This window comes from Myotis yumanensis, unplaced genomic scaffold (assembly GCF_028538775.1).
Source record: "Myotis yumanensis isolate MYYU_CA2020_CCGP unplaced genomic scaffold, mMyoYum1.0.hap1 SCAF_17, whole genome shotgun sequence".
Taxonomy (NCBI): domain Eukaryota; kingdom Metazoa; phylum Chordata; class Mammalia; order Chiroptera; family Vespertilionidae; genus Myotis; species Myotis yumanensis.
The window spans coordinates 30,710,422-30,736,079 of record NW_027223768.1 but is presented as its reverse complement, the minus strand read 5'-3'; the positions used below and the strand labels follow the sequence as shown (position 1 = coordinate 30,736,079).

The 25,658-nt window shown below is 49.9% G+C and overlaps 1 protein-coding gene across 3 annotated transcripts in view; it reads left to right on the top strand.

Annotated features, from left to right (window-relative positions):
• The first annotated feature begins 4,544 nt into the window (after positions 1 to 4,544).
• The window catches only part of CAMK1G (calcium/calmodulin dependent protein kinase IG), a 30,902-nt gene continuing 9,788 nt past the window's right edge, over positions 4,545 to 25,658 (top strand). The window contains exons 1-4 of one of the 3 annotated variants that reach the window (XM_070397012.1): positions 4,545 to 4,746; positions 16,529 to 16,649; positions 20,436 to 20,564; positions 23,714 to 23,788. In XM_070397012.1, coding sequence (XP_070253113.1) covers positions 16,558 to 16,649; positions 20,436 to 20,564; positions 23,714 to 23,788 — 296 coding nt within the window. In that variant the 5' untranslated portion in view covers positions 4,545 to 4,746; positions 16,529 to 16,557. Of the gene's footprint in view, positions 4,747 to 4,861; positions 4,907 to 5,751; positions 5,786 to 16,528; positions 16,650 to 20,435; positions 20,565 to 23,713; positions 23,789 to 25,658 lie in introns of those variants that run through there. The other 2 variants (XM_070397013.1, XM_070397014.1) reach the window with 2 other exon arrangements.

Genomic DNA, 25,658 nt, shown 5'->3' with positions numbered 1-25,658 from the left:
AGAACTGACTAGGCCATCACCCCAAACCCCCAAGTCCGTGGTAACGGGTTTATCCCACCCCACACTGCTTCCTGTTGCTGGGCTCATTTGGAAATGTGGCTCGGGCAACAATGGTGGAATTCTTTTAGCACATGGGCATACAGCAAACACAGGAAGACGGGATCAGGTGAAAATCTACTCACCTTGTAGACATCTTACCTACAAGATCCAATGCTACCCCCACCCCACCCAGGAGAGAGCTAGAGGTAGCCGATGTTTGCTAAACCTTGGCAGAGGCGGAGGGTGGGGTGCGGGGGCGGGGGCGGGGGGGGCTGAGGAAAGGATGCATAGGATGAAGGAATCATAGGAAAGAGCAGGAAGAGAAGGTCCAGGTGGGACGGGCTGATATCTTCCTCCCTAGGAGGTGGGTCCATTGGGAAGCTGCCAGAGAGCCTGACTGAATGGCCCACCTGACACCCAACTCTCTGCAGGCTCTAAAGAAACTGGAAGATGCAACACGAATCAGGAGAAATGGGCTGTTACCTATTCTTCTGGATGCTGCATATGTATAGGGGGCGGCCCATTATTAACGCTCTGAACTCCTCCTCCTTCTGCTATCTATGGTGTCAAAATCAGGACACACCAGTAAGTTCTCCTTTTTAGGTTTGAGTCAGCCCTTTAATCTTGTAGATCTTTGGGGACCCTGCTCTCTGTCTGGTGAGAGGGTAGTATCCAGGCGATAGGGGCGTGGTTTCTACCTTAGAGAGCTTGTCACTCTCAGGCAACCCTGACAGGTATCAGACCAATTTCCACCCCAGGGGAGCAGGGTGGTACCGTTGCAGCGATGGGCTTTGGGAGAAAAAGAGGGTCGTTCATCTGCCTGTGGACCCAGGAAAGGATACTCAGGGGAGGAGAATGCTTCCAGGCCCAGCTCAGATAAAAAGATGAGCACATCGCAAGCTGCAGGAACAATGTACCCCAAGACACAGCAGTGTCTATTCTTGGAAGTACTAGAAATCTGGTGCCTTATTTTTAAAACAAATAAATGCTAAAGTAGCAAGTTATACATTGATTCATGCCTGTGTGCCAGCCTGTCTCTATTGTCCCGTAATTTTGATCCCCTCCCTCCTACCGCCACCGCCTGTGCCTACTCCATCCTGTTATCCAGCTTCAAATTGGAATGTGTTATGAAATAAGTGCTATTTGTTTTTCGGTGGCCCCTCTCACTAGCCTTCCTGTCATCCTTTCAAGGCTGTGCACAATCCGTTCCTTTCCCAGCTCACCAGTTGCATTTGGGGCTTCTCTCCCCGATGCTCTCACTGTCTAACCACAGTGCATTTCTCTCTGTCTCTCTAAGAGGTGTGGCCTCTTTCTACCCCAGGACCTTTACACATGCTGTTCTTTTGTTTCTCTGACTTTTCTTGTACCTAATTCTTTTTCCTTCTGATTCCATTTGAAAGTCACTTCCTCGGGGCTAGGTAAGGTCCCCATAGCATGCACTTTCATAATGCCCTCTTCATAGCACTTATCACAGTTATAATTATCTGTATTTGTTTAAATCTGACATCACTGCTAGAACGTAAGAGTCATTAGAGCAAGACTGTGCCTATCTTGTTTATTACTGTATGTTCAGAGTCTAGCATATTGCCTAGGACAGGGTAGGTGCTTAATAACTATGTGCTGTATGCATGAATGAATGAATGAATGATGAAGATCACTTTCCCTTCCCTTTTCAACCCTGGCACCTCATTACATCTTGTCATTTGGCTACTGAAAACAACTCAATCTCAAGATCTAATTAAATATAAAAGACAACGCAGACCAAAGTGAGGTGAGAAAGAACTGTTCTGTCCCCATGAGCACACTCCTCTGTTCTCTTGCTTACATCAAACCATAAGAGGGCCCCTTATTTTGTGTATTTCAGGGATCAGCGTGACCACGCGGGAGCAGCGGAGGTGAGAACCTGAGGGTAAACTTGGCCACACCTCCCTGTGCCGGCGTCACCTGGGTAAGCTCTGGCCCACCAGTCTTTTGGGGTGAGAGAAGGAAGCTGCCTGACAGGCACCCACACCTCCTTCAGGTCTTACCCTTCTCTCTACTCCTGCTACCCCCCAGCTCAGGGACTGCAGAGCCTTCCTGCCCTGGGACTTGCAGTCTCCACCTCCCAACCTCAGGCACACAGGGGTTTCCCACCAGCACCCTCGCTTAGGAACCTACAGTGAGTGACAGTCTACTGACTTTGCAGCCATGTCCAAAGCCCCCTGCCCGGCTGCTCAGACACCCTGCCCACCAGCCTCACCCCACCGCATGGCAGGCCCATCTTGTCATTGCCAGCATGCATCCTGTGTGCTCCAACCTCTGTGTTGCTCCTAATCCCACCCACCCACCGCACCTCCCAATCTGGCCCTACTCATCCCTAAGGCCCAGGCTGACTCGCATGGCAGTCTTCCATGAAAACTTTCCTGATGTCTCCAGCCCACAGCAGGCCGACTGCATGGCCCCATCTATGGTGACCATGTGAGCTAATAGCACCCCACTTAACTAGTGATGGATCTTTGAGAGTTTTCTGTATTTCAGTCTTATCTTGTCTACAAGGCACGGAGTATTTAATAAATATTTGGTTGAATGGGTGATTGGGGAAAACATATAGTTAAGGCCCGTAACAGACTCTGAACCAGACAACACTGCAAGCATGGGTATGTGCATGTGGGCATGTGTGTATATGTATGCTGTACATGTGTTATCATACCAAAAGCTCTCTCCCAACTCCTTGAGAGACATTCCCGAATGCCCCTTCTGTTCTCTGGTCACCTGTGCCAATACTCAAGCAATGGATGCTCTGCCCCCACTCCGGCCTCTGAGGTCTGGCATGTGGCCTGGTCAGTACCTACCAGGACATCAGCCTTCTGAGCTCAGCCTAAAGAGGCAGCGCTTTCTGCTATGGCGCCCGACATCTGCAGGACCTGTTTCTGTTTCCCCGGCTGAGAATGCATCCCTGGCCTGTGGCTCGCCAAGGCCAGCAGTGTGCAGGCGGATTGGAGGGAAGGGGATGAGGACAGGGGATTCTGGTGAGCTGGTGTTGACAGGCAGTTCCTTGCCCGATTCAAACTAGTACCAGGGCACGTGACAAAGCACAGAATGGACTGACTTGTGTGCTTGGACAGTAGAAGTTCTGTGAGTATAGAGTCTGGGTCTGGTTTCATATCCCCAATACCTAGTCAGTGTTTGATAAATATTTAAGGAATAGTGTGTGTGTGTGTGTGTGTGTGTGTGTGTGTGTGTGCTGGAGAAGACGTCAGAGGCAGAATTCAGCACCCTGCAGATAAACTTTCTAATGTTTCTTGATGTCCATAGGCATTGCTGGGCCACCTCGGGCTGTAATTAAACTCTGCTGTCCAGGGTTCAAACAGGAGGAGGACAGCTGCTGGTTGGGATGCTATACCTGAGCAGAATCTAAGCAATGAAAAGGCAAACTAGAATTCAAGGCAGAAAAAATATTAAGAACCAAGGAGAGTTTGGGGAATATCCTTATTCAAAAAACACATAAATGATGTAAAATAAAAAGGCACAAGTCCGAAGCTCATTCAAAGGAGCAATTGAAAGTGCATAACAGCTGATTATATCTGAAGGGCAACGAAAGGGACAACGTGGCCAAAGGAAGCACTTGCATGCCTGGGAAGATGGCAGCCAGGTGGCCTAGCTGGGAGGAATGGGAGGAGGGTGGGTTTGAAGGAGACTATAGCACATTCAGCTTTGTTTGTGGATGGCTGTGGACATTTTGATGTTGAGATTAAGGTGGATGACCCAGATGGGGGTATTGATTTGGGACATTCACCTGGAGACCCTGCATTCCCATTAAGGGGAGAGTAGAGAAGAAGTAAGAGGGCAGAAGTTCAAGGACTCTCCACTAAGAAGCAGCAAAGAGAAGCTGAGATGGAGACCAGGAAGCCTGGTCAAGGGCAGGACGAGGAGGTGAGTGTGAGGGAGCAGACTTTCCAAAGGAGGGGAATGGTCCTCTAGGGTCTAATGAGTTAGCACCGAGAAGAGAGTGGTAGGTTTGGGGATCAGAATGCTGTGCTTCTAGAAACAGAGGAAAGGAGACATAGAGACGATGGAACCATTCAACATAGGGTCCCCCTGCAGGACATCCCGGGACTTCTCTGTAAGAGGTGTCAAGCCAGACAAATACTGAGGGCTCGTTTCTCTACATTTCAGCCAGTGTCAAAGCCCTTCTGCTCAGGTAGGTGTTTTTAGACAACACACCCCAGCAGCTGAGTGGTTAAGAGGGAAACTGAGGCAGGCAGACCTAGAAAGCTTCTTGGATTTTCTGTTGTCACCCCATCCATGGCAATGGAAACCTCTAATCTGATGTTCTGATGATGCTTTTATTTTTCCTCTCTCTCTCTTTCCGTCACACTCATCAATGCAAACACAATTACACGGGCATGTGGAGAGAGAGAGAGAGAGAGAGAGAGAGAGAGAGAGAGAGAGAATATAAAAGAGCCTCTTTGCAAAAGCATTTTTCTGGACCAGACTAAATGCTGCTCAGAGGGAGGGAGAACAGGGGAAAGGAAGGAGAGATAGAAGCCACCTAGCTACTTTTCCTCCCCTTTAAGGCTGCCTGGTTACGGTCCTGGGAAAGAAAACCCCTGCATTCCTCCCCTTTAATTCGGCTTATTGTTAACCCGCCCGGAGCAGCTAATCCTCACAGACCTGTAGGAGCTGGAGTGGGAGCACCAGGAGCACGACTTCTTTCTGAGTCCCTGGGTAAGATGAGCCTGCTTCTTTTCTTGATCTTAGGAGGTTCCTTGCTTAGTGGGAGGCAGGTGGCTCCTAGAGGGTGGGTTTGAAGAGCCACTTCCGTGAGCAACTTGGGCGTTGATTTCAGCCTCAGGTCCAGTGTTGCCTGATTCTTGTGGTGCCCAGGGTAAGTTGTGGCTGCCTTGGAAAAGAAGTCTGAATGAGGTCCGGGTGGGACCCCGGTGGGGGGCCTCTGGACACCACTTCAGGGCTGGCTGGAGTGGGAGAACCTTTTGCACTCTGGGCAGGAAAAGGGGAGCCCCGTGTCTGTCTATGCCCCTCCTCTCCTCACTGCCTGCTGCAGGCTGCATTCCGGGGGGCAACCCTCAGGGCTCTGTGCCTGGGAGGGGCAGTCCATCTGCAGGGTGTCGGGACCCCCAGCATGCGGCACCCCTGCCTCCTGCACAGCCTTCACCTCTTCACCTCTCTGACCCCAGCTGTCAAGCCGGGCAATGGCCAGTCTGCCTACCTGTCTGGGTTGTGGTGAGGATTAGAGCAACCAGTGGGTTAAAAGGAGGTTTGTGAACAGCCTGTGGCTCTGCAAAGCCAAGGAAGGGAAACCAGCCTGGGCGCCCCCGGCCGGGTCCAGGGACCGGCTCCAGCTCGTGTCCTTGGCGGCATAGGATGCAGAACTCAGCCACCCGAGGCGGGCAGGCGTGAGGAATTGCTCTCCTTCACCTTCCCCCCGGGGCGGGGGGTGGGAGGGGCGGGGTGCACCCACCTCCCTCCTGTCTTTAAACTTCCCCAGTTCAGTCCTCAGGTAAAGATGCTAAAAGGAGGTCTGGATGCACCCCCACCACCCCCATCCCCGCTGTGGCCCCTTTGCTGCACGTAACTTTGACGCACAAACCTTAACCCTGAGGCTCCCGGAGGGAGGCGCTGCCAGGGCTCGCGCTGGTCTGGCTGCTGTGCATGGCTGGCCGGCTGCTTGCTCTGGAGCCAGAGAAATTGATGATGAGAAAAATCGCTGAGGAGAGTCCAGAGGGTCAAGCAGGTTCCGTCTTGGGTAAGGAGATGATCTTTCCCAGACCAGAGGCTGGAGACAGAGCCTGGCCCCGGCAGGGCTACTGACCCAAGCTTAGCCAGGGCCGAAGAGGAGACCCAACAGGCCATCACACAGAGTGCTTAGTAATACCGGGTGTGGGACCCCACTTCACGGGGGATGGTGTGCTTTCTCTTAATTATCTTTAGGGCGAGTCCAGCGGGCTGGTGAAGGAAGTATGATTTCTCCTTTTATAGGGAGATCACTGAGACTCAGAGAGGTTAAGCGGTTTGCCTGGGTTGCAAAGCTTGATGAGAGTAGCATTTGAACCTAGATCTTCTGATATAATCAGTGACCTTTCCATGATGCTGCAGATAGCTAGGTGTGGGGGAGGAGGGTGGGGAGGGGCGAGGGGAGGGGGGCACTCTTTAGCAAAGGGGGCAAAACTTTGGGGAAGAAGCTTCAGGTTAGAGAACAGGTTTGGGCCAGATCAGACACTGGCTGCACAGTAGATGCCTCGGGCCCCAGCCTCAGTGCTAAGAACTCTGAGTTTTCCGAGGATGCAGCCTTTCCCAGATCATCCAAGCCCTGTAGGGGGGGGGGGGGGGGGGGGGGAGCCGTCAGGTTTGGGAGTGCAAGCAAGCATCCTAAGAATGAGGGTGGTGTGACACCCAACAGTCACCACCACGAAAGAGGCAACAGGTTGCGTGGTGGGGGGACTAGGCGGCTGCTGTTGGCCTCTGACGGACTGTCATTTACCATCTGCTTGATTTGGGGCATTTTGCTGAACGTGTCTACCCATCAGGATTCCAGCGATGGGGTTAATGACACCTACCTTGCAAGGCTGCCCTGTGCATTCAAGGAGATAAGGCTGAAGTGCCTAGCGCAGTGCCCCACCCAGGCGATCCGCGGGCGGGACTGGAGCAGTTGTGGGTGGGACTGAAAAGAATCCCTCTCTAAGAGGAGCGCGCCTCCCTCGCCCCCTCTCTCCCACGCATGCACGCACGCACATGGCCATAAATAAATTGCCACACGGAGTGCCAGCGAGGGCTGGGGCCCCGCCGCAGCCTGCCCGAGCCCGGAGTGAATGAGCTGCAGGATGAATGAGAGAGGTGGAGCGGCTGCGTGCGGCACTACAACTGCAGGCGCGCCTGCCTGCACGGTCAATGTCAGGGGCTGGGGCTGGGCGGCTGCCAGAAGGAACGCAAGTCCGTGGGGGCCAGCGGGGCCGCAGGGGCTGTGATGATTGTCAAACCGGTGTCCTCAGAGGGAAGGCTGGTAACACAGAGCTTCTTGCCTCTGCACCCCCCTCCCCAGGGGGAGATCCCTTCTCTCACCTTCCAGAAGGTGGAGGTGCAGGAGAAGGCCTGGCTGGGGCGGTGTACAGTCAATAGCCCCACGGCTGTTCAAAGGAGGCGCGTCTTGCATGGGAGTTAAGCTCAAAAGCAGCGTGTGGCAGACACAGGCAAAACTACTACCCTTGAAAACTCCTTAGAAAGGGGCCAGGGTGGAGATGAGCATATTGCCCATAAAAAAAAATAAAAAAAAATTCCAACACCAGCAGTGTTTCGTACAGTGTTGCAACAGATCGCTGTTTTCTTGGTTGAGTACCAGATGAAGTAGTTGGTTTGCATTTCAGGGCCGTGATGTATGAGGATGTATATATCTTGAAACACTTCGGAATCACGGTGAGAAGAGATGCTCACGCTGTGAGAGGCATCTGGGAGCCAAGACCAGCTGAGGGAATAGCATTCTCAGCTCCTGTCCTCGCTCGCCCCTATTTAAATTTTTATTTGTTTCCCTCTCTCTCTCCGTGTGCCTGTGGTGTGGGCCCACGGCCTAGCCCGTGAGAGGGTGCGGGTGCTTTCAAGCCCGCTGATGGACTGCGCATGGCAGGAAAGCCAAGAAATAGACAGAGGTCCTTATTCCCTTCGGCAGATGAGGACACGGAGACCCACTGTGGTTAGAAGCACATTAAGAACCAGTAGCTGCCCTGGTCATTGTGACTCAGTTGGTTGGGCATCATTCTGGAGACCAAGGGGTTGCCAGTTTGATTCCCAGTCAGGGCACATGCCCAGGTTTCAGGCTCAATCCCCAGTGGGGGTCATGTAGCAGGCAGCCAATCAATGTCTCACTCTCAGATCCATCTCTCTCTCTCTTCCCCTCCCTCTCCCTTCCTTATAATAATAAGTAGCACCCCCTGCTCTCTCCAGTGACTCCTATGTGTCACCCAACGAAGCCCTGGGGAATGTTCCTCGCTTCCTAGATGCGAGGCACACAGTACACCTTAAGCAACACATGGATTCTGGCTTGTCACCGCAGCAGAAGGAATCTGGTTACACTTAAATGTGGGTTTGAGCCTGAAATAAACTGCAGGAGGCAATTGAGAAAGGTCCTTCCTCAGTGATTTTGCAAACAGAAACTGGCAAGCAGAGTTGGCCTTTGAGATGGCAGGGTTCGTGGGAGGGCTGGGGATGGAGTCCGTGCTGCTGCGAAGTGCTGTCCAGCCCGAAGGCCCCAGGAGGCTGTAGGGTCTGGGATCTGCGCTCTGGCCAGCTGACCAACCACTGAAGTGGCAGCCCATGAATGGGAAGCAGGTGCTGACAGCTCACACACACCCAGCCACGTGCCTGTGACTCGGTGAGGGGACAGGTCTTTGAGGGATGACAGCAGGCTACTGGAAAATCCACATATTGCTCAAACAAAGGGAGGATCACAGTAGAGATGGCCTAGTCCCCGTTTTCCAAAGTCAGCTCTGAGCAATTCCAAAGTCCCTTGGAGGCTAGTAGGTATTGCAAAAGGAAAGACTTTCGCAGCCTAATAATTTGGGGGGTGCCAGGATAAATAGCATGAAGCAGGTATCTTTAATAGTCCCCAGAACCTCTTTAATAAGCTAATGTGCATCATTAAAGACACCTGCTGAAGAGGCAGAACATCCACTTTGCTCAGAATCTCCTGGGACTAATAACATTCCAAAAAGCAAACTTCAGGGAAACTTAATCTACTCCTATCTCTTTTCACCAAGAGGAGAGGTGGAAGCCCAGAGATGTACAGTGATCTGCCTGGGGCTGCACAGCTCCTCGGTGCCAAGTCAAGACTGCAGCCAGAGCTTGAGTTCTGTCTAGTGCCTCTCAATCCAGAGTATGATGGAAAGTCTAGTATGGGCTCGAGTCCAGGAAATGGTGGGGCCTGGACAAGAAAACAGCCCAGCTTTAGCCTTGCAGGCCCTTTATAACCAGAGTGCCCCAGCCTGGAGGCAGACAGCACATTTTTTGTTTTGTTTCATTTTGCTTTGTTTTTGTTAATCCTTACCAGAAGATATTTTTTCCATTGATTTTTAGATGGAGGGGAGGGTGGGAGGGGGAGAGAGAAACAGAGAGAGAGAAACATTAATGTGAGAGAGACACATAGATTGGTTGGCTCCCCCACAAGCCCAGACCAGGGCTGGGATCGAACCTGCAATCCAGGCATGTGCCCTTGACCGGGAGCTGAACCCACACAGAGCATGTGTGGGCCGACATTCTGATCACAGAGCCACACCAGTCAGGGCCGACAGCACATTCTTATGACAGATGATCCAACTGATAACCTCCCCCTCAAGACCTGCAGGCCTTTCTGAGTCATGATCCAAAGAAATGGAAAACCGTGGAAACACAAGGCAGCCTTAGGGTGGCCTGTCTCCTCTGAGGTGAGTGAAAGGGCCATATGGTCCCTTGGGAAGGCTCCGAGGCCTGCTCACCATGCCCCCAGGAGAGCACCGAGGAAGGTGGGCTGCCTCTTCCTGTAGGTGGAGCTGAGCGCCGTGACCTCTGGGTGGAAGGCTGCGGAGGTGCTGCTCAAAGATCCTCTCCTTCCTTGTCGCCATCTCTGAGTGTGTTGTGTCCAGTCTGGGAACTGGACTGTGGATCTGGTAACACATTGCGTTGAGTTGAATTAAATTGAATGCCTCTGGATTAAAACCGGATGCCCCCAAGACTCTGGGATATCTTGTCCGGAGGGGTGACACTCATAAGCAATGAACTCAGCTGATTGATTTAATAAGCAGAGTCCTAAGTGGCTGTGACTCAAAATAGGAAACTTTTGATAAGGAGGTTACATGGAGCAAGGCAGGCAGGAGTGAGGGTCCAGAGAGAGGCTCCAGGGCCATGTGGGGCCACAGGTGGCCTGGCACCTTCGGAAGATGGTGATGACAATGAGGCAGCCACCAAAGATAAGCTTATCTGCTTTAGTTTTATCTGGGAGCCTGGGAAGGAGAGAAGGGCAGGGGCGACCCACGGAAAAAAACGTGTGAAGGACGCCTGCCTCCTGGGCTCCCAGCCCAAGATCTCTCACCAGCACCTCATACATAGCCGGGCTGGATGGCACAGCCTGTTCCCAGAAGCTCAGAAAGGCCTGCTCAGAGGCAGTGTCCACCCCCAAGATCGTGTGTCCTGCCCTTCAGGAAGAACTTTTCCCTCTGGAGTCTCCTCCCAGCTGTGAACTCTTCCCCCCAGAAATCAAGAAGACCATCCAAAACATACGACTGAGTACTAAGTAGCTGGAGCCAGGTGCTGAGCTAGGCCCAAGGGAGACAGGAAGATGGACCAGGTCTTTGTTCGTATGGAGTTGATTTCTAGTGAGGCTATGAGCTCAAACAAACAAACAGGAGAATTTCCTATTGCCAGATGTGTTACAGAAGACTGGCTAAAGCTGACACTATAGAGCAGTGATGGCGAACCTTTTGAGCTCGGCGTGTCAGCATTTTGAAAAACCCTAACTTAACTCTGGTGCCGTGTCACATATAGAAATTTTTTGATATTTGCAACCATAGTAAAACAAAGACTTACATTTTTGATATTTATTTTATATATTTAAATGCCATTGAACAAAGAAAAATCAACCAAAAAAATGAGTTCACGTGTCATAGGTTCGCCATTACTGCTATAGAGGAACTTTGAGGGGGGGGGGGGAGGGAAGATGACTCTAGATAGAATGGTCAGGGGGGTAGGCCTCTTCAAATGACCCAGGGGGTTCTGCTGACCAAGAACTGGACCTAGAGCCCAGCTATCTGTCCCAGAAGTGATGATGATGGCAAAGAAGGCAAGTCAATTCTGCCCTCTTTGCTGCTATGCCTTAGGCAGGGTCTCACAGCGAGAGCTTAGAAAGGGGGTCTCACCGCCTGCCCTTCCTGGGGTGCAGGGCTCCCTGCTGCTGTTCCTCACTAGAGCAATATCAAGACTACATCCCCACCCCCTTCAATATCTGTCTGAAGTCCAATTCCTGTGCAAAGCGACCCCTGATCAAGCCCCCCTCCCCACCCCAGCCCCACCTCCGGGCTCTGCTCCTCACTCACTCATGTAACAAATATGGGCCAGACCCTTAGTATGTCCCAGTCTCAGTACCAGGCACAGGAGATTCCAAGATGAGGAATGCATGGCCCCTGCCCTTTAAGCACTCGCATGCTGGTGAGGGAAACCCACATGTGAGCAGTCAGCCTACAGTCAACCTCTGAACCATTTTAGCCCTAACCCAACGTGCTTATTCATTTGCCAATTCCCATCCACTAGTCTGTGTTCTTAGGTATTTATATGCCTCTGCTTGGTCTTTTCAACTTGATTGTCAGCACTTTCCAGGGTAACCTCATGTCATAAAAAATGTCTATATTTAGTCCAGTGGGTATACAGGAGGCACTCCATAAATGCATGTCGAATGAAGGGGTCAAAAATGGTCCCATGTAATGAGGTCATTTCCTTTGCCAGGACCATTTTGCAGAACATTCTGAAGGGCCTGGCCCTGTTGGGGAGTGAGGGGCCCGAACCAGCCCCGAATGCCAGCGTCCGCATCTCCTGATCTGCACGGGGAAATCAGCTCTAAATCTCAGAGAAGCCTCCAGTGGCTGTTGTGGAGCTTCCGAGCCCAATAGAAATTATTGCAGAAACAGAGAGGTGGGGAGTACTTTGGAAACAAATGAGAGCAATAGTGGAGCTTCGACCTTTTCAGAATTTGTTTTATTTCCCTCTGAAAGGCCTTGAGGTTTCTCTGCGGCTAAGCAGGGACGGGAATGAAGCAGGGGTTCAGATCTGGCCTGGACTTTTTCATGTAGCTCTGAAGATGGAACTAAATTGTTAGCATTGAGTGTATGGGAGGAGGGGTGGGCGGGAAAGATGTTTTCTTTATAGCCTAACTTAGGCTAAGCATACTATGTTTTAAGAAGCTATTTAAAAGAGATGGGAAAGAAGGAACAGCGAGTACCGATCTGCTAATGAGGTGGTGATGCCTCCTGGAGAGCAAGCAGGCCGTCATTCCATGGGGGATCCACCAGGGGGAGTGACGGCCGCCCACCTGAAGGCCTCAAGTGGAAAGAAGGCTTTTGATTGGCTCCTTACCTGGAAAAACAGTGTCTGCAGCCCTGTTCTTTGGAAGGGGAAAGAGACAGAGAAAGAGGCACACACACACTGGCCCTGTTGATCCGGTTCCTTTTAACGCCCACCCTATGTTCCCACATGTTTCCAGACTTCTCAGCTACAGTATGTCTACACGGTAGGAAGCGTTTGGCCCAAGCCCAGATGCCAACCGCTCTGATAAGTGGAAGCTGCTAGATCTGGGGCTAAGAATCTATAGAATCATATCTGGCTAAAGATAGCCCTCTTGTAATATTTCATCTCGATCAAAGTAGTCTTTGCCAATCAGGGTCCCTTTGTCTCCATCTTGCAGACTGCCCTCAAAGTCCAGGGTGAGGCCTCCCCTGGCCAGTTCTGTGGTCCCTCTGGGCTGCCACAAGCCAAAATGAGCAAATCAACAAATGAGCCCAAAGTTGCCAGCATGAGCCACCAGATCTACACTCGGCTGTTTCAAATGTGTTTTTTCATAATTATATAGCCAGGTTGCAAATTTACACACTATATTAAAATGTGCAAAGAAATTATAGATTCTCTATTTCTTATAAAATCTTATGCCCAGCCGGTGTGGCTCAGTGGTTGAACATCAACCTATGAACCAGGAGGTCACAGTTTGATTCTGGTCAGGGCACATGCCCAGGTTCGGGCTCGGTTCCCAGTGTGGGGCATGCAGGAGGCAGCCGATCAATGATTCTCTCGCATCGTTGATGTTTCTGTCTCTCTCTCCCTCTCTCTTCCTCTCTGAAATCAATAAAAAATATATTTTAAAGAAAAAAAATCCTACCTCGCCAGGCAGCAAAAAGGAAATAGGAAACTTCACATTTGAACTTGTCCATTATGACATCTCAGATTTAATAAAGAGTCTCATGTAGCCCTTTATAAAGCGTCTCTCAGGAAAACACAGCCTTGGATGGCCTTTCCTCCCCCTGTTCTAGTTCAAGGTGGCATTTCCGATATTCGGCACTCGATCTAGTTTTAGTATGGGAGAGGGGGGCATCCCAGCTCTCTGGGATCTTCTCAGAAGCTGGCTAGTGGTCTCTGAGGTGTGACTGGTCACATCTGGCCCAGGGAATGTCATGCTGACACCCTCCCCTAAAGGCCCTGATCCTAGCCATTTGCTGTCACCTGGGACTCCCTGATTATAGTCAGTCTCTTCATCCAGACCCCAGGTGACATCCCCTCTAGCACCAATATATCCCCTCACCAGGGCCATGGGCAGAGGGGAGCTGATAAATGTTTTGTTTGTTTGTTTGCTTCTTTGTGTTTTGATAAATGCTTAACATCTGGTTCTTGGAGGGTGAGGGGAAGAGTGGGGGGAAACCCTGATTGTAGCATTTGCCTGTTTCCATGGTGCAAACACTCCCAGGATGGCTAACAACATGAGGCTACTAAGCATGGGGCCGAGAACAGACATGCACAGTCAGCTGTCATGAGGTGGTACAAGCTGGCCCTGGGGCTACTTCTGCAGATCATATGACTCTGACTTGCTCAGCTTCTCCCTCTAGGTCTGCCCCATAAGTACGTTCTGACCTCTCAGATGTGGCTGCAGCCAGAGTTGCCCCTAGGCTTATGGTCTCCCACCAGGGGGGCCCTGGGAAGCCCACCCATCTGTTCCTGGTTGGATGTTAGCAAAAATGTGTGCTTCTGACAACTACACCCTCTGTCTCCCCATGTCCTTCCCAGGATCCACTCGGGCCCAAAGTAGCAGTCTTTCCATGCCTTGTCCTCTCTGGCAAGGACCTCACTTTGTCTCATTCTTCTTATTCCCAGGGTCTACGCCTCACAGTTATGTCTAATGGCTCAAGGGGTTTCCTTCTATGCTATAGAACCTATTTTATGACATAAATCCTCCAGATGGGGATGACCAGGAACGAAAAACTATCAACTTAATATCCCCCAAATAATATCTCTGTTACAACTGTTTAATACAGGTGAGACAATATGCTAAGTCTCTATGTACACCATTTGATGTATTCTTCACCATAACCAGAAGGGGTGTTGTCCCCATTTTACAGATGAGTTAATGGTCTCAACAAGGTCATTAACCTGCTTAAGGCAATTTAACTAGTAACTAGTGGAGATAGGATTTAAACTCAGGTTGACCTCCAAACCTATGCTCTTTATCTAATGCTCAACTGTGTAGGCACAAACTTTATCTTTCTTCTACAGTTATTAGAAGACCCCATGGATTTGACTGGCATTTTTTTTAATGAGGAAGGAGGGACATTGCCTGAGACACACAGCCACTAGACATACTTTCCTCTTTCTCTGTCAGGCCCAAGAAGTTTGTGGGAGAAGGGTGCTGGCAGAAATGTGTCTCAGCCACCACCCACAGAAACTCAGGACCGCTTTGTGCAGCTGTACTAGGATAGCTAGGGCAGAGTACCCAAAGGAACAGAGTCCCGACCCCGCTCCCCCAATCACACTCCAAGAACATGATTCTCTCTAATAATCATGACCTCAGAAAGGGTACCATCACCCTGGGATGTTCCTACCAGAAGCATAAGAGTCAGCCTAGACTCCTCTTACCCCACCATAGACACATCACCTGGTATCGTAGAAAACTGGACCCTCGGAATATATCCCAGGTCCACCCACTTCCCTCCTTCCCTACCACCATGGTCCCAGCCACTCTCATCTCTCTCGTAGGTTTCTGCCCGTGCCTATTCTCTGTGGGTCAATCCCTGCCCCTCCACTCCATTCTCCATAGAGCAGCTAGAGTGAGCTCTTAAAACCTCAGTGGTCTAATTTAGCTCTCTTGCTAAAAACCCTTCAATATCTCCCAGTCTCACTAAGAAGAAACTCCAATATCTAACGAAATCTGTAAGGCCTTCTAAGGTCTGCCCTATGCCCGCCTCTCCCTGCCCACCACTGCGCCATGCCATGCTGAGTTCAGTCTACTCCAGCTACATGTCTCTTCAGTCCTTAGGGCTCTTTCCCCACTGAGGACTTTCACATTTCAGTCCTTCTACCAAACGCCCCTTCCCACACTCTGTGTTTGACTGGCTTCTTCACAAACTTCTGATCTCACCTGAAATATGACCTGCTCAGAGAGGCCTCCCCTGACCTTTCTCTAAAGAAGACCTGCTCTGTTGGTCTCTATGCCAAGCCAGGGTTTTGTTCTTCTGTGGTTTTCCCACACTGTGCACACGTTAGTTCACTTGCTCGTTGCCCGTCTCAAGCCTGCCAGCCCCAGGGAAGCTGTGTTTTTCATCAGGACATAGCCAGCCCCTGACGAGGCATAGGTGTCGGCCGTTGAATGCCTGTGGTAACTCCAGAACTCTGATATTAAAGTTAGGACCTGATTCAGTTCAGATTCTAATGAATAGCTATTTTCCAGCACTGTGCTAGATGTTGCGGAGGGAACACAGTGCTCATTCATGGAGCATCCATGTGTTTCACCCATAACAGGTAGGAATGGGAATGGTTGTGGATGGGGAATGGGAATGGTTGTGGATGTGGGAATGGGAATGGAGATGGTTGTGGGAATGGGGATGGTTGTGGGAATGGGGATGGTTGTGGATGGGGATGGTTGTGGGAATGGGGATGGTTGTGGATGGGGATGGTTGTGGGAATGGGGATGGTTGTGGATGGGGATGGTTGTGGGAATGGGGATGGTTGTAGATGGGGATGGTTGTGGGAATGGGGATGGTTGTGGATGGGGATGGTTGTGGGAATGGGGATGGTTGTGGATGGGGAATGGGGATGGTTGTGGGAATGGGGATGGTTGTGGATGTGGGAATGGGGATGGTTGTGGGAATGGGATGGTTGTGGATGGGGAATGGGGATGGTTGTGGATGTGGGAATGGGGATGGTTGTGGATGTGGGAATGGGGTTGGTTGTGGATGTGGGAATGGGGATGGTTGGGGGTTGGGGAAGGTGACAGAGTTGGGATAATAGAAAAGGAAGTTGGGCTGACTCAGCAATGTGAATAAACACCTTGGGGATCACCTGGTAACACAGGAAATGCCTTAGCTCAGCCCAGGTGGATAAAGCCAAGTTCATCTAGGCGTATACACAAAATAAGAGTTCCCACCACAGACTAGACTCTGAACTTGAGCGTGTGGCAAGCACAGTGGGCATGTAGTAGACACTCAGAGCCCAGCCAGCATGGTTCAGCAGTTGAGTGTCAACCTGTGAACCAGGAGGTCATGGTCTGAGTCCAGGTCAGGGCATATGCCCAGGTGGGGGGATCCATCCCCAATTGGGGAGGCGGGGGGGTGAGTGAACAGGAGGCAGCCGATCTATGATTCTCTCTCATCCTTGATGTTTCTATCTCCCTCTCCCTTCCTCTCTGAAATCAATAAAAATATAAATTCTTTTTACAACTTCTCCCATTTTATTTGAGAAACTAGCTGAGCTGACCCTTTCTTCCCCTCCTCAAACAAAGCATCCCCGGAAGCTTCAACTCTGGAGGCGATGGGTCGGAAGGAAGAAGATGACTGCAGCTCCTGGAAGAAACAGACGACCAACATCCGGAAAACCTTCATCTTCATGGAGGTGCTGGGATCGTGAGTGCGGGGCTGGGGGATGAGGGAGTGGCTGGGGCACCTCCTGGGGGGCCTGGGAAGGAGTTGTTCCAGGCCAGCAGGGACTGATCAATCAGGACATCATCTCAGCAGCTCCAAGGGACCGAGGGAGGTGGAGTAGGGGCCTGTGGCGGAGAGTAGGGAAGTTCCCTTGGGATAATACAGAGGGCGGTTTGTACACTGGAGCCCCCAGGGAAAAGACCCCTCCCCAGCTTCTGTCTCCTGCCCTGCTCCCAGGGAGCCTGCCTATGTCCATAGCTGCCACAGCCCTTGGGTCCTCATCCTGGTCGGAGGAAAGAGACTTTCTGGAGCACTTCTGGGGGTTCAGTGACCCTAGCACCTCCCTGGGCCTCCTCACCCAGCTTCTTCACCTCCCCAGCAGTGAAAGGGCAACCCCACTGTTTGCTGGAGATGGAAGGAAACGTGCTTTGCAGGCTAAGCACGGATGGGTTCACACACCTGGATCAGCTCCGCACCCCGCCATCGTCTCTGCTCCCTGGCTAAGTGCTGTGTTGGGAAAATAAAGTCACGCTGCAGCCCACACTCCCGCCAGCCCCTGGGGTGTCTATGCCTCTGCCCCTTGACAATGATTACACGGCTGGTGGAGCAGAGCCGGCTCAGCTGCAGCTGACTCTCCACTTGGCCCTGCCTCTCCTCCGGGAGGGCTCAGTCTCTGACACGGGCTGGGAGCACCTCCGGGCCACCAGCCCTATCGCCTCAGAACCCCAGCTGGTCAGCTAATTAGTTTGGGCTAATGGGCCCCGGGGCCTGGGGCAGTGAGGGGCAGTGAGTGGGCTGTTCGTGTAAGCAAGCCCTGCCTTTGGCCAGCCTGGGCTAAGTTTAGCTCCCTCTGCCTTGGCTAGGAGGCAGTGACCTCGGGCAGCGAGGGCTGGCCACACTCACCGTAGACACAGAGGAGCTGGCTGGGTCCTGAGAGCAGGCCTCTGGCCCTCCCGCCCAGGCCAGGGCTGGGCTCTGTGCACACAGAAGGGTCCCAGCGACGGTGCCGGTCATCAAAGCATGGGCCCTCCATCAAGGGCCTTTGCCAAGATGGGGGTGGCTGGAGAGGGGATTTTTGGCAGAAGAGAGAGGAACAAGACTCGTGAGTGAATCTGAAACGGTTTGCCAAGCAGCCCAAAAATCAAGAGAAGGAGGGAGAAGGATGCCTGGGTGGACAGAGCTTATTCACCGTCTGGCCAGACTTGGGCGGTAGGACTATCAGAAGACAGACACGCTGCCACGTGGCGCTCAGGGAGACCTGCCGCAGCAGCTTCTAAACCCGGCACATCAGAGCCACGGGAGCTTATCCCTAACTGATAACTGGAAAATGCTTAAGGAAAGGCGACATAATCGTTCAGCTCAACATCAACATACCCTCCTCCTACGTTCAACAGTTGTTAACATTTCACTATATTTCTTTTACACACACACACACACATACACACACACACGTACACTGGTTGCAAACATCACCACACATCGCTTCCGAATCCTTCTGCCTGCATCTCCTAAGAATAAAGGCATTTTCTTCCATATCCACAATATCATGTTCACCCTCAAAAAATAATTTGCTATTATTTTAGCCCAGGCAATTTTTTGAAAAGAAAAGAAAAAAAATACAGATTCCTGGACCCAGCGATTTGGGAAGACAGAAACCCAGCAGCCAGGAATCTATATTTTAAGTGCTCCCAGTGGCTCTCACGTATCCAGCCCCCGTACTGATTGGGGGCAACCAGGAGGACAAGACAGGTTCAAGTCACTGCTTAGCAGCTAGGGCTGAGGAGAAGCTAAGGGAAAGCACCTCTTGGTGCTCAGGAGGGGGACAGGCAGCCTGGGCTGCAGACCCCACGACTGACCCAGGGGAGGCGCTGTGGGGAGGGGAGCAGGAAGCAGAGCAGACTTCCCCATAGGGGATGCACCAGAATCCCAGGCCAAAGGCCTCTTCTCTCCAATCTTTGGCTCCTCTGCAACAGCCCACCAGGGAGAATAGTCTTTTGCTAAATCTGCCCAGACACCACCCACAATTCCAGGATCCTGGGACAACTGTAGGGGCCCTGGGCACAGCTAGTCTGTAACAGGAAGTCTGTCACCCAAGGTCCAGGCTGCCTCCTTTCACTGCCCAGGAAAACATTTTTTCTCCTTGGCTCCTGCCCCCACCTCTGGCAGCACCCGGGCTCCCAGCAGGAGTGGAGAGCTACTCAGAGCAGGAAATGCAACCAGAACTCTTGAAGCCATTACTCCTGGCTCCGAAGGCGCTGCCTGTCTTGCCTCTTGACCCGAACAACCTTGACTGCTCGAAACTAGCTCTCTGCTCCCCTATCTGACAGTCTGACAGATGGCACAATTAAGTCTCCCAATCCCTCTCCTCTGTCTCACACACACACACACACACACACACACTCTCTCTCTCTCTCACACACACACACACAAACACACACACTCTCTCTCTCTCTCTCTCTCTCTCTCTCTCTCTCACACACACACACACACACATACACACACACACATACAGTAGAAAGCAGCCTGAGGCAGAAGAGCAATAACATCACTTCAGATTGCCATGACTGGTGCCACGGACACACACTTTGATGTAAATGACACCCCAGGAAGGCCTCAATTTGATCTCATTGCACAAGAGGACCCAGAGCGGGTGTCAGCTCTGAAATTGGGGGATCATTCATGTGTGGTTGTAGAGGTAAAGGTGAAAGAAGCACTCAGGGTAGACCCTACAAAGTCACGGCTGTGAAGGCCACGTTTCTCAACTCTCTCCTTTTATGAATAAGGAAAGTGGCATCTCACCCCTATCTGCTGCTCCCCACCTCCATGCTCTTTCTCATGCTTCTTCCCCACCCCCAGCTGAAACATCATTTTCAAATGTTTCTCTCCCTCCACTCCCCGACTGGACTAACTCTCATCCATTCCTTTAAACTTGAGCCAGGGTGTTCTTAAGTCAGACAGCCGTGAATTGCGTCCTCCTCGGCTATCCCAAATGGTTACTGTACACATTAGGAAAAATCGCCCTTTTCTCTAGCCTCCTGTCTGCTGGGGGGGGGGGGGGGGGGGGGCGCGGGGGGGATGTCGTAATAATTATTATATAAAGCATACAGTGGCTCCAAGGTAAATGGCATCTGCTGGAACTGGCAGCACGCAGCCAGCCCAACCATAGTAGGGGCCATGTCTGAAGTCTCCATTTTCAGTGATCTCATAACACCTCCTGCTTATCTGCAAGTGTCTGTCTCTCACCCTAGATTCTAAGCTAGAGAGAGAAAGATAGAAATATCAGTGTTGAGAGAGAATCATTGATCAGCTGCCTCTGCAGGCCCCCTACTAGGGATTGAGCCCCCAACCCAGGCATGTGCCCTGACCAGGAATTGAACCGTGACCTCCTGGTTCATAGGTCGATGCTCAACCACTGAGCCACACCGGCTGGGCTGCAGTGACCTCTCTTTAATGAGTTTCCCAAGTGAAAAAATCTCTCCAAAGCAAAGCAGAGTCTCTGGGATTTCTTCCCAAATCATAGATCCAGGAAATAGCACCGTATAGTCCCTGAGTCTGTAATAGAATCTTTTCTTTCCCACGCGGTGGATGAAAGAGAGGGCACAATGGCATGTCAGATAGGTTCTGCCATCAACAGTTCATCAGGTGCCCATGATGACAATGAAACTAATGACCTGCCACATCTTCCCCCATTGACACTTCGGTTTTGCCTCCAACAATGCTCTCTAGCCAGCCAGTACTAATTTTTATTTCCCTGTGTCTTCTACTCAGAGGAGCTTTTTCGGAAGTTTTCCTGGTGAAGCAAAGGGTGACTGGGAAGCTCTTCGCCCTGAAGTGCATCAAGAAGTCACCGGCATTCCGGGACAGCAGCCTCGAGAATGAGATTGCTGTGCTGAAAAAGTGAGTGGGTCTTAGGGTTGGCTGAGTACAACTGTGGGGTCACAACATTTCCTTCATAAAGTACCTTCAAGAAGGTCTGGGGCTGGGTTGCTCCCAAAAGGCATTGCTCCCTTTGATTGAGCTAATGGGTCAGTTTGATTAACCAGCTAAGTTTAGCCAAAAATCTGTCTTGGCTGATTTTTTTCTCCCAGCCAATTGTCTAGTGAACCAACTAGTAGCAGAGCTGGTTTGTGCACACAGACCAGAGGGTAATTATCTCAAAGGAACAAACTTCAATTGAAGGCCAACCCTAGGAAGAATTGATAATTAAAGAAGCAGTGTAAAACTTGGAAATTAACCTCAATTTGTTCCAAATCAAATGTAGGGTTAATACCCTAAGCATCATGATGGCGGCTATACTAATAAATCATAATGTTTACAGCAGGACTATTGCCACAAACCCGTGTGGGATTCCTTTGGTGTGCAAAAAGTGTAGTAGGCATCAGGACTAGAAGGATGAAGCCAACAAAATTCCTTACCCTCAGGAACTCACATTTTCTAGGCAGAGACAGAGGTATTCATAACAAACTCTATTCCCGTTAGATGTGACTCACACTAGCAGAAGGCAGAGTTTGAAGGAGATAGGGATTCATTTTGCCTGCATGTGTTTTTTTGTGAGTAAGGACTATTAGGTACATTTTCAAAGAAGAGGAATCTTGAAGGATGAGTAAAATTTAATGGAGGCAGGAGGGGCAATGCAGAAAGGGAATTCAGACGGAGAATAACATAAGCTTTAAGGTAGAATCATGGAGCTGCAAGGGGTGTTGGGGAAGAGTTAAGTATTGGAAGCCCCTGAACTTGCTATTAAAGGACAGGAGATGAAACCAAATAGTCAAGTGGGACCTGATTATAAAGGGTCTTGGCTGTCATGATAAAAACTGTTGACTTTATTCTGTGGGCAAAGAAAAGTCATCAAATGATTTTATGTAAGAAGCCACATAATCAGATTTCTATTCAGAAATCGTCTTAAGCATGGAATGGAGAATGCCAGCCTAGAGGATGGGAGATCAATTACATGACTTTCTCAAGTGAAGAGGATACAAGCAAAGTAGTGGCAGGATCATGTAATGGCCAGAAGACCAAGGTTAGGAGGCATTTCAGAGAGAGAAGTGATTGAGTTGGGGTTGACTGGTAAGATCATAAAAGAAAAAAGCATTAAAAATGACTCTGAGATTGAGTGATTAAGTGGACAGTTACATCATCCTTGGGAAAGAAAGCAAAAAGGACGTCTAGGCTTGGAGGAAATAGAAAGAGATTGATTGGAGCACGATGAATATACGTATCCACTTATCTCTACATGAAGGTATCTGGTAGGATGTTAGAGTTATAGCTCTGGGCTTCAGGGAGATTAAAGCAGAGAGCCAGGCTGGTGTGGCTCAGTGGTTGAGTATTGACCCATGAACCAGGAGGTTAGGGTTTGATTCCTGGTCAGGGCCCATGCCTGGGTTGCAGGCTTGATCCCCAGTAGGAGGTGTGCAGGAGGCAGCCGATCAATGATTCTCTCCCATCATTGATGTTTCTCTTTCTTCCTCTCTCTGAAATCAATAAAAATATTTGTTTAAAGCAGAGAGGGACTCTAGACTCATTGAAAGCAAGGTGGTCTTTGATATTATTATATTGTATCATCAGTCCCTAACAGCATAGATACATAAACAGCCATAAACACTTGTTCAGTAAGTGAATCATCAACAAATTGATGTTAGTTTTGTCAGCTTGTATGTATAATTGAATCCATCAGATCACTGCTGCAAGAAGTGATCTATATTTTTAGAAATGATCTATATTTTTAGAAATGTCTAAAAGATGATAGATATTATTAAGTACTAGAAGCCCGGTGCACGAAAATTGTGCACAGCTAGGGTCCCTACACCAATTGGGGGCCTCCCTTCATTCCACACCACCCCCTGGTGGTCAGCGCAGGTCATAGAGAGCGATAGAACTCCCGGTCTCCTGGTGGAACTCCTGTAGGGACACTTTGCATATTAGCCTTTTATATATAGAGAGGTGTTTACTATTCCCCAGGCACTGTACTAAGCATTTGACATGCATTTTTTAATACTTATATAACCCTATAAGACAGATCTTTGAAGATGAGGAAAGTGAGGCTTAGAAGAGTTGAATAAGCCAGTCAAAGTTACTCAATTAATAAATGCCTGAGCTAGATCTGAACTCTGACTTAGAGTCTAAGTTCTTAATCCCTGTGTTGCACAACCATGAGTCATACTTCCTAGAAATTTTCTTCCTGGACAGCCATGCACTGAATTGCTGATTGGAAAGCCAAGCCTGTAGATAATATGATTGTTCTGCTTGCCCCCACCTCTGAGTAATCCCAGCAAAGGTCATCTGGGGCAAGATTTCCCCACCTCAGCTCTATTGACATTTTCGACCAGATCATTCTTTGTTGTGTTGGGGCTGCCCTGTGCATTGTAGGATGTTTAGCAGCATTTCTGCTTCTAACCACTGAATGCCTGCAACATCTCTCCCATCACCAGTCATAATAATCATAAATGTCTTTAGCTATCGCCAGATGTCCTCTGAGGGACAAAACAGCCCCTGATTGAGAATCATTGGTCTAAGACATCCCATAGAAATGAACCCCCAAATGAGCATCTACCTTCTCACAATATCCTGGAACAAAAAGTTTGCAACACTTTCTCCAGGGTTACCCATGAGGAGGCCTCGCTAACCTAAGTCCCTCCTGTTGTAGTAGCCTTTCTTCATGCAATGTTTCTGAAAGAGACCTGGATACCCATGTTGTAGACTAGCCTAGTGGTCAATGCTCCCTTAACCTTCCTCAGGTCTTTTAAACTTTCTCTTTTAATAAGTTGGAATAGATCCTTAAAGTAACAAATGAAACGTTTGTTCCCTAAAGGCAGGATGATCAATTATCCATTCAAAAATATGGACTGAGCACCACTCTGGGAATCTTTTTCCTGGGATTTCTTTGTGATGGCCTATGTGTTAGAAAGGTTTCATAAGGACCCTCTTTTCCTAAATATTGTCATCAAAGGTCTCCAACAGAAATAAGAGTCTCTAGTTGGGCTGGGTCAGCATCCTTTGTCTAGATGACCTAACCCACATGCCTTTCACCATGACCTTACTTTCCCCAGGATCAAGCATGAAAACATCGTGACCCTGGAGGACATCTATGAGAGCGCCACTCACTACTACCTGGTCATGCAGCTGTAAGTAAAGGTGACCTGGGGCCTCAGAGGCCTGGAGGAGGCTGGTTGGTGATGAGGGAAGGATGGTGATTAAATGTCAAGAATTAGATCAAGAGGATCTGAAATGCCAAGAGCCCTTTTAGGATCAGTATGCCTCTGGGTGTGGACCTGTTCTTTATGGATCCGGGGATAAAGCTAGGGTTGATTATTGAGTTGGTACATACCAGCACAGCCTTACTAGTTGTTAAAAATATTTTCTACCAGTCAGCGAGTAGCTGTGATCCTAACCTATCCATCCTCCCTCCTGGCCCAGTCCCTTCCCTCTGGACCTCCCCACAACAGTACAATTGAAGGGGTAATGCCTGGCAAAGCTGGGGCCTCCAAAACCCTTCTCTGGCCCCATGGCTTGTGTCCATTTTGACCAGTCATGATGAGCAAAGTAGATAATAAATGTTTTAACATCACTCCAGGGTAAAATTACTATGGGAGTAGAAGCCACAGGTAGATAGATTTTAATTCAATATAAAGAAAGACTTGCTCGAAAGGGAGTCACCCAAAGTTAAAAACAGGCTGTGATTGTGAGTGCGTTCATGTGTAGGACTGAAATGTTGCCTCATTAGGAAGGTCTCCCCATCACTGTCATATCCAAATAAGAGTTCTGCCTGAGGGGACTGCTGTAGGGTTGGTCAGTGCTCCCAAAGACTCAGCATTGGGCTCAGAGACACTAGTTATAAAGTACACACACACTCACACACACACACACACTCATCACTGCAATTTCAGCATAACTGGATGCAATGTTTTTGGCTGACAGGCTAATTCAGGGGTGGGCAAACTTTTTGACTCGAGGGCCACAATGGGTTCTTAAACTGGACCAGAGGGCCGGAACAAAAGCATGGATGGAGTGTTTGTGTGAACTAATATAAATTCAAAGTAAACATCATTACATAAAAGGGTACGGTCTTTTTTTTTTTTTTTAGTTTTATTCATTGCAAACGGGCCGGATCCCGCGGGCAGTAGTTTGCCCACGGCTAGGCTAATTCCTCAGAAACTCTAATGAACTAACTCTGGCCTCAGCAGCCTATTAACCCCTGGGCTCACCTGAGGCCCAGCGAATAGCAATAGCAAGAAGTCAAGGGAGAAAGGTTGGGGGAGGGCCCAGAACATCATAACAAGTGAGCAGGGACCATGTGGCACCTCAGTGAAGCCAGGATTATCACACAGTCATTCAGATGGCTAAGGAAGGCATGAGGGTGGGAAAATTCAGAAGTCACTGAAGAACCACCAAGCCTCCCAGAGCACCAGCCCCAGGACCCAGGATACTTTGAGTCAGGAGTTCTTAGTTGTGGACAAAGAGTAACTTTCTCTCATGGGCCTCCAGCTCCCATAACAGAGTCCAGAGCGTCAGGACAGAAGCAGAAGGAGTAGGATGTTGTGCATTTTTATTGGAGAAATTCTACATCTTTAGTACTGCATGGTCTTCACATGGGTGCACAGCCACATCTTATGTCATGAGCAGTAGAAGGGGATTGGAGCCCCTGACTCGTGGTTGAAGTAGTCTGGGATATTTATCCCAGAGAAGGACTTAGAAAAGTATTCCAGTGCACATACCTGAAAAGATTCATGTGATAGGATGTTGTTTTTGTTCTGTGTGGCCCTCATGGGCCCAATGGGGGCATTAATGTCTGCCGGTAGAAACTATAGGGTGTCGGTTCATCATAGAGCTAGAAATATTGAGGTGATAAAAGATGAGACCGTCTGTCTTAAAAGGTAGTGAGTTCTCTGCCACCGATGTGCCCAATACTTACTAGAAAACTTCTAGGCAAAAATAGTCTAGATGGTACTCAAGAGATGGGGGTCAGACTTGATCTTAACACTCCCCTAAATCCTA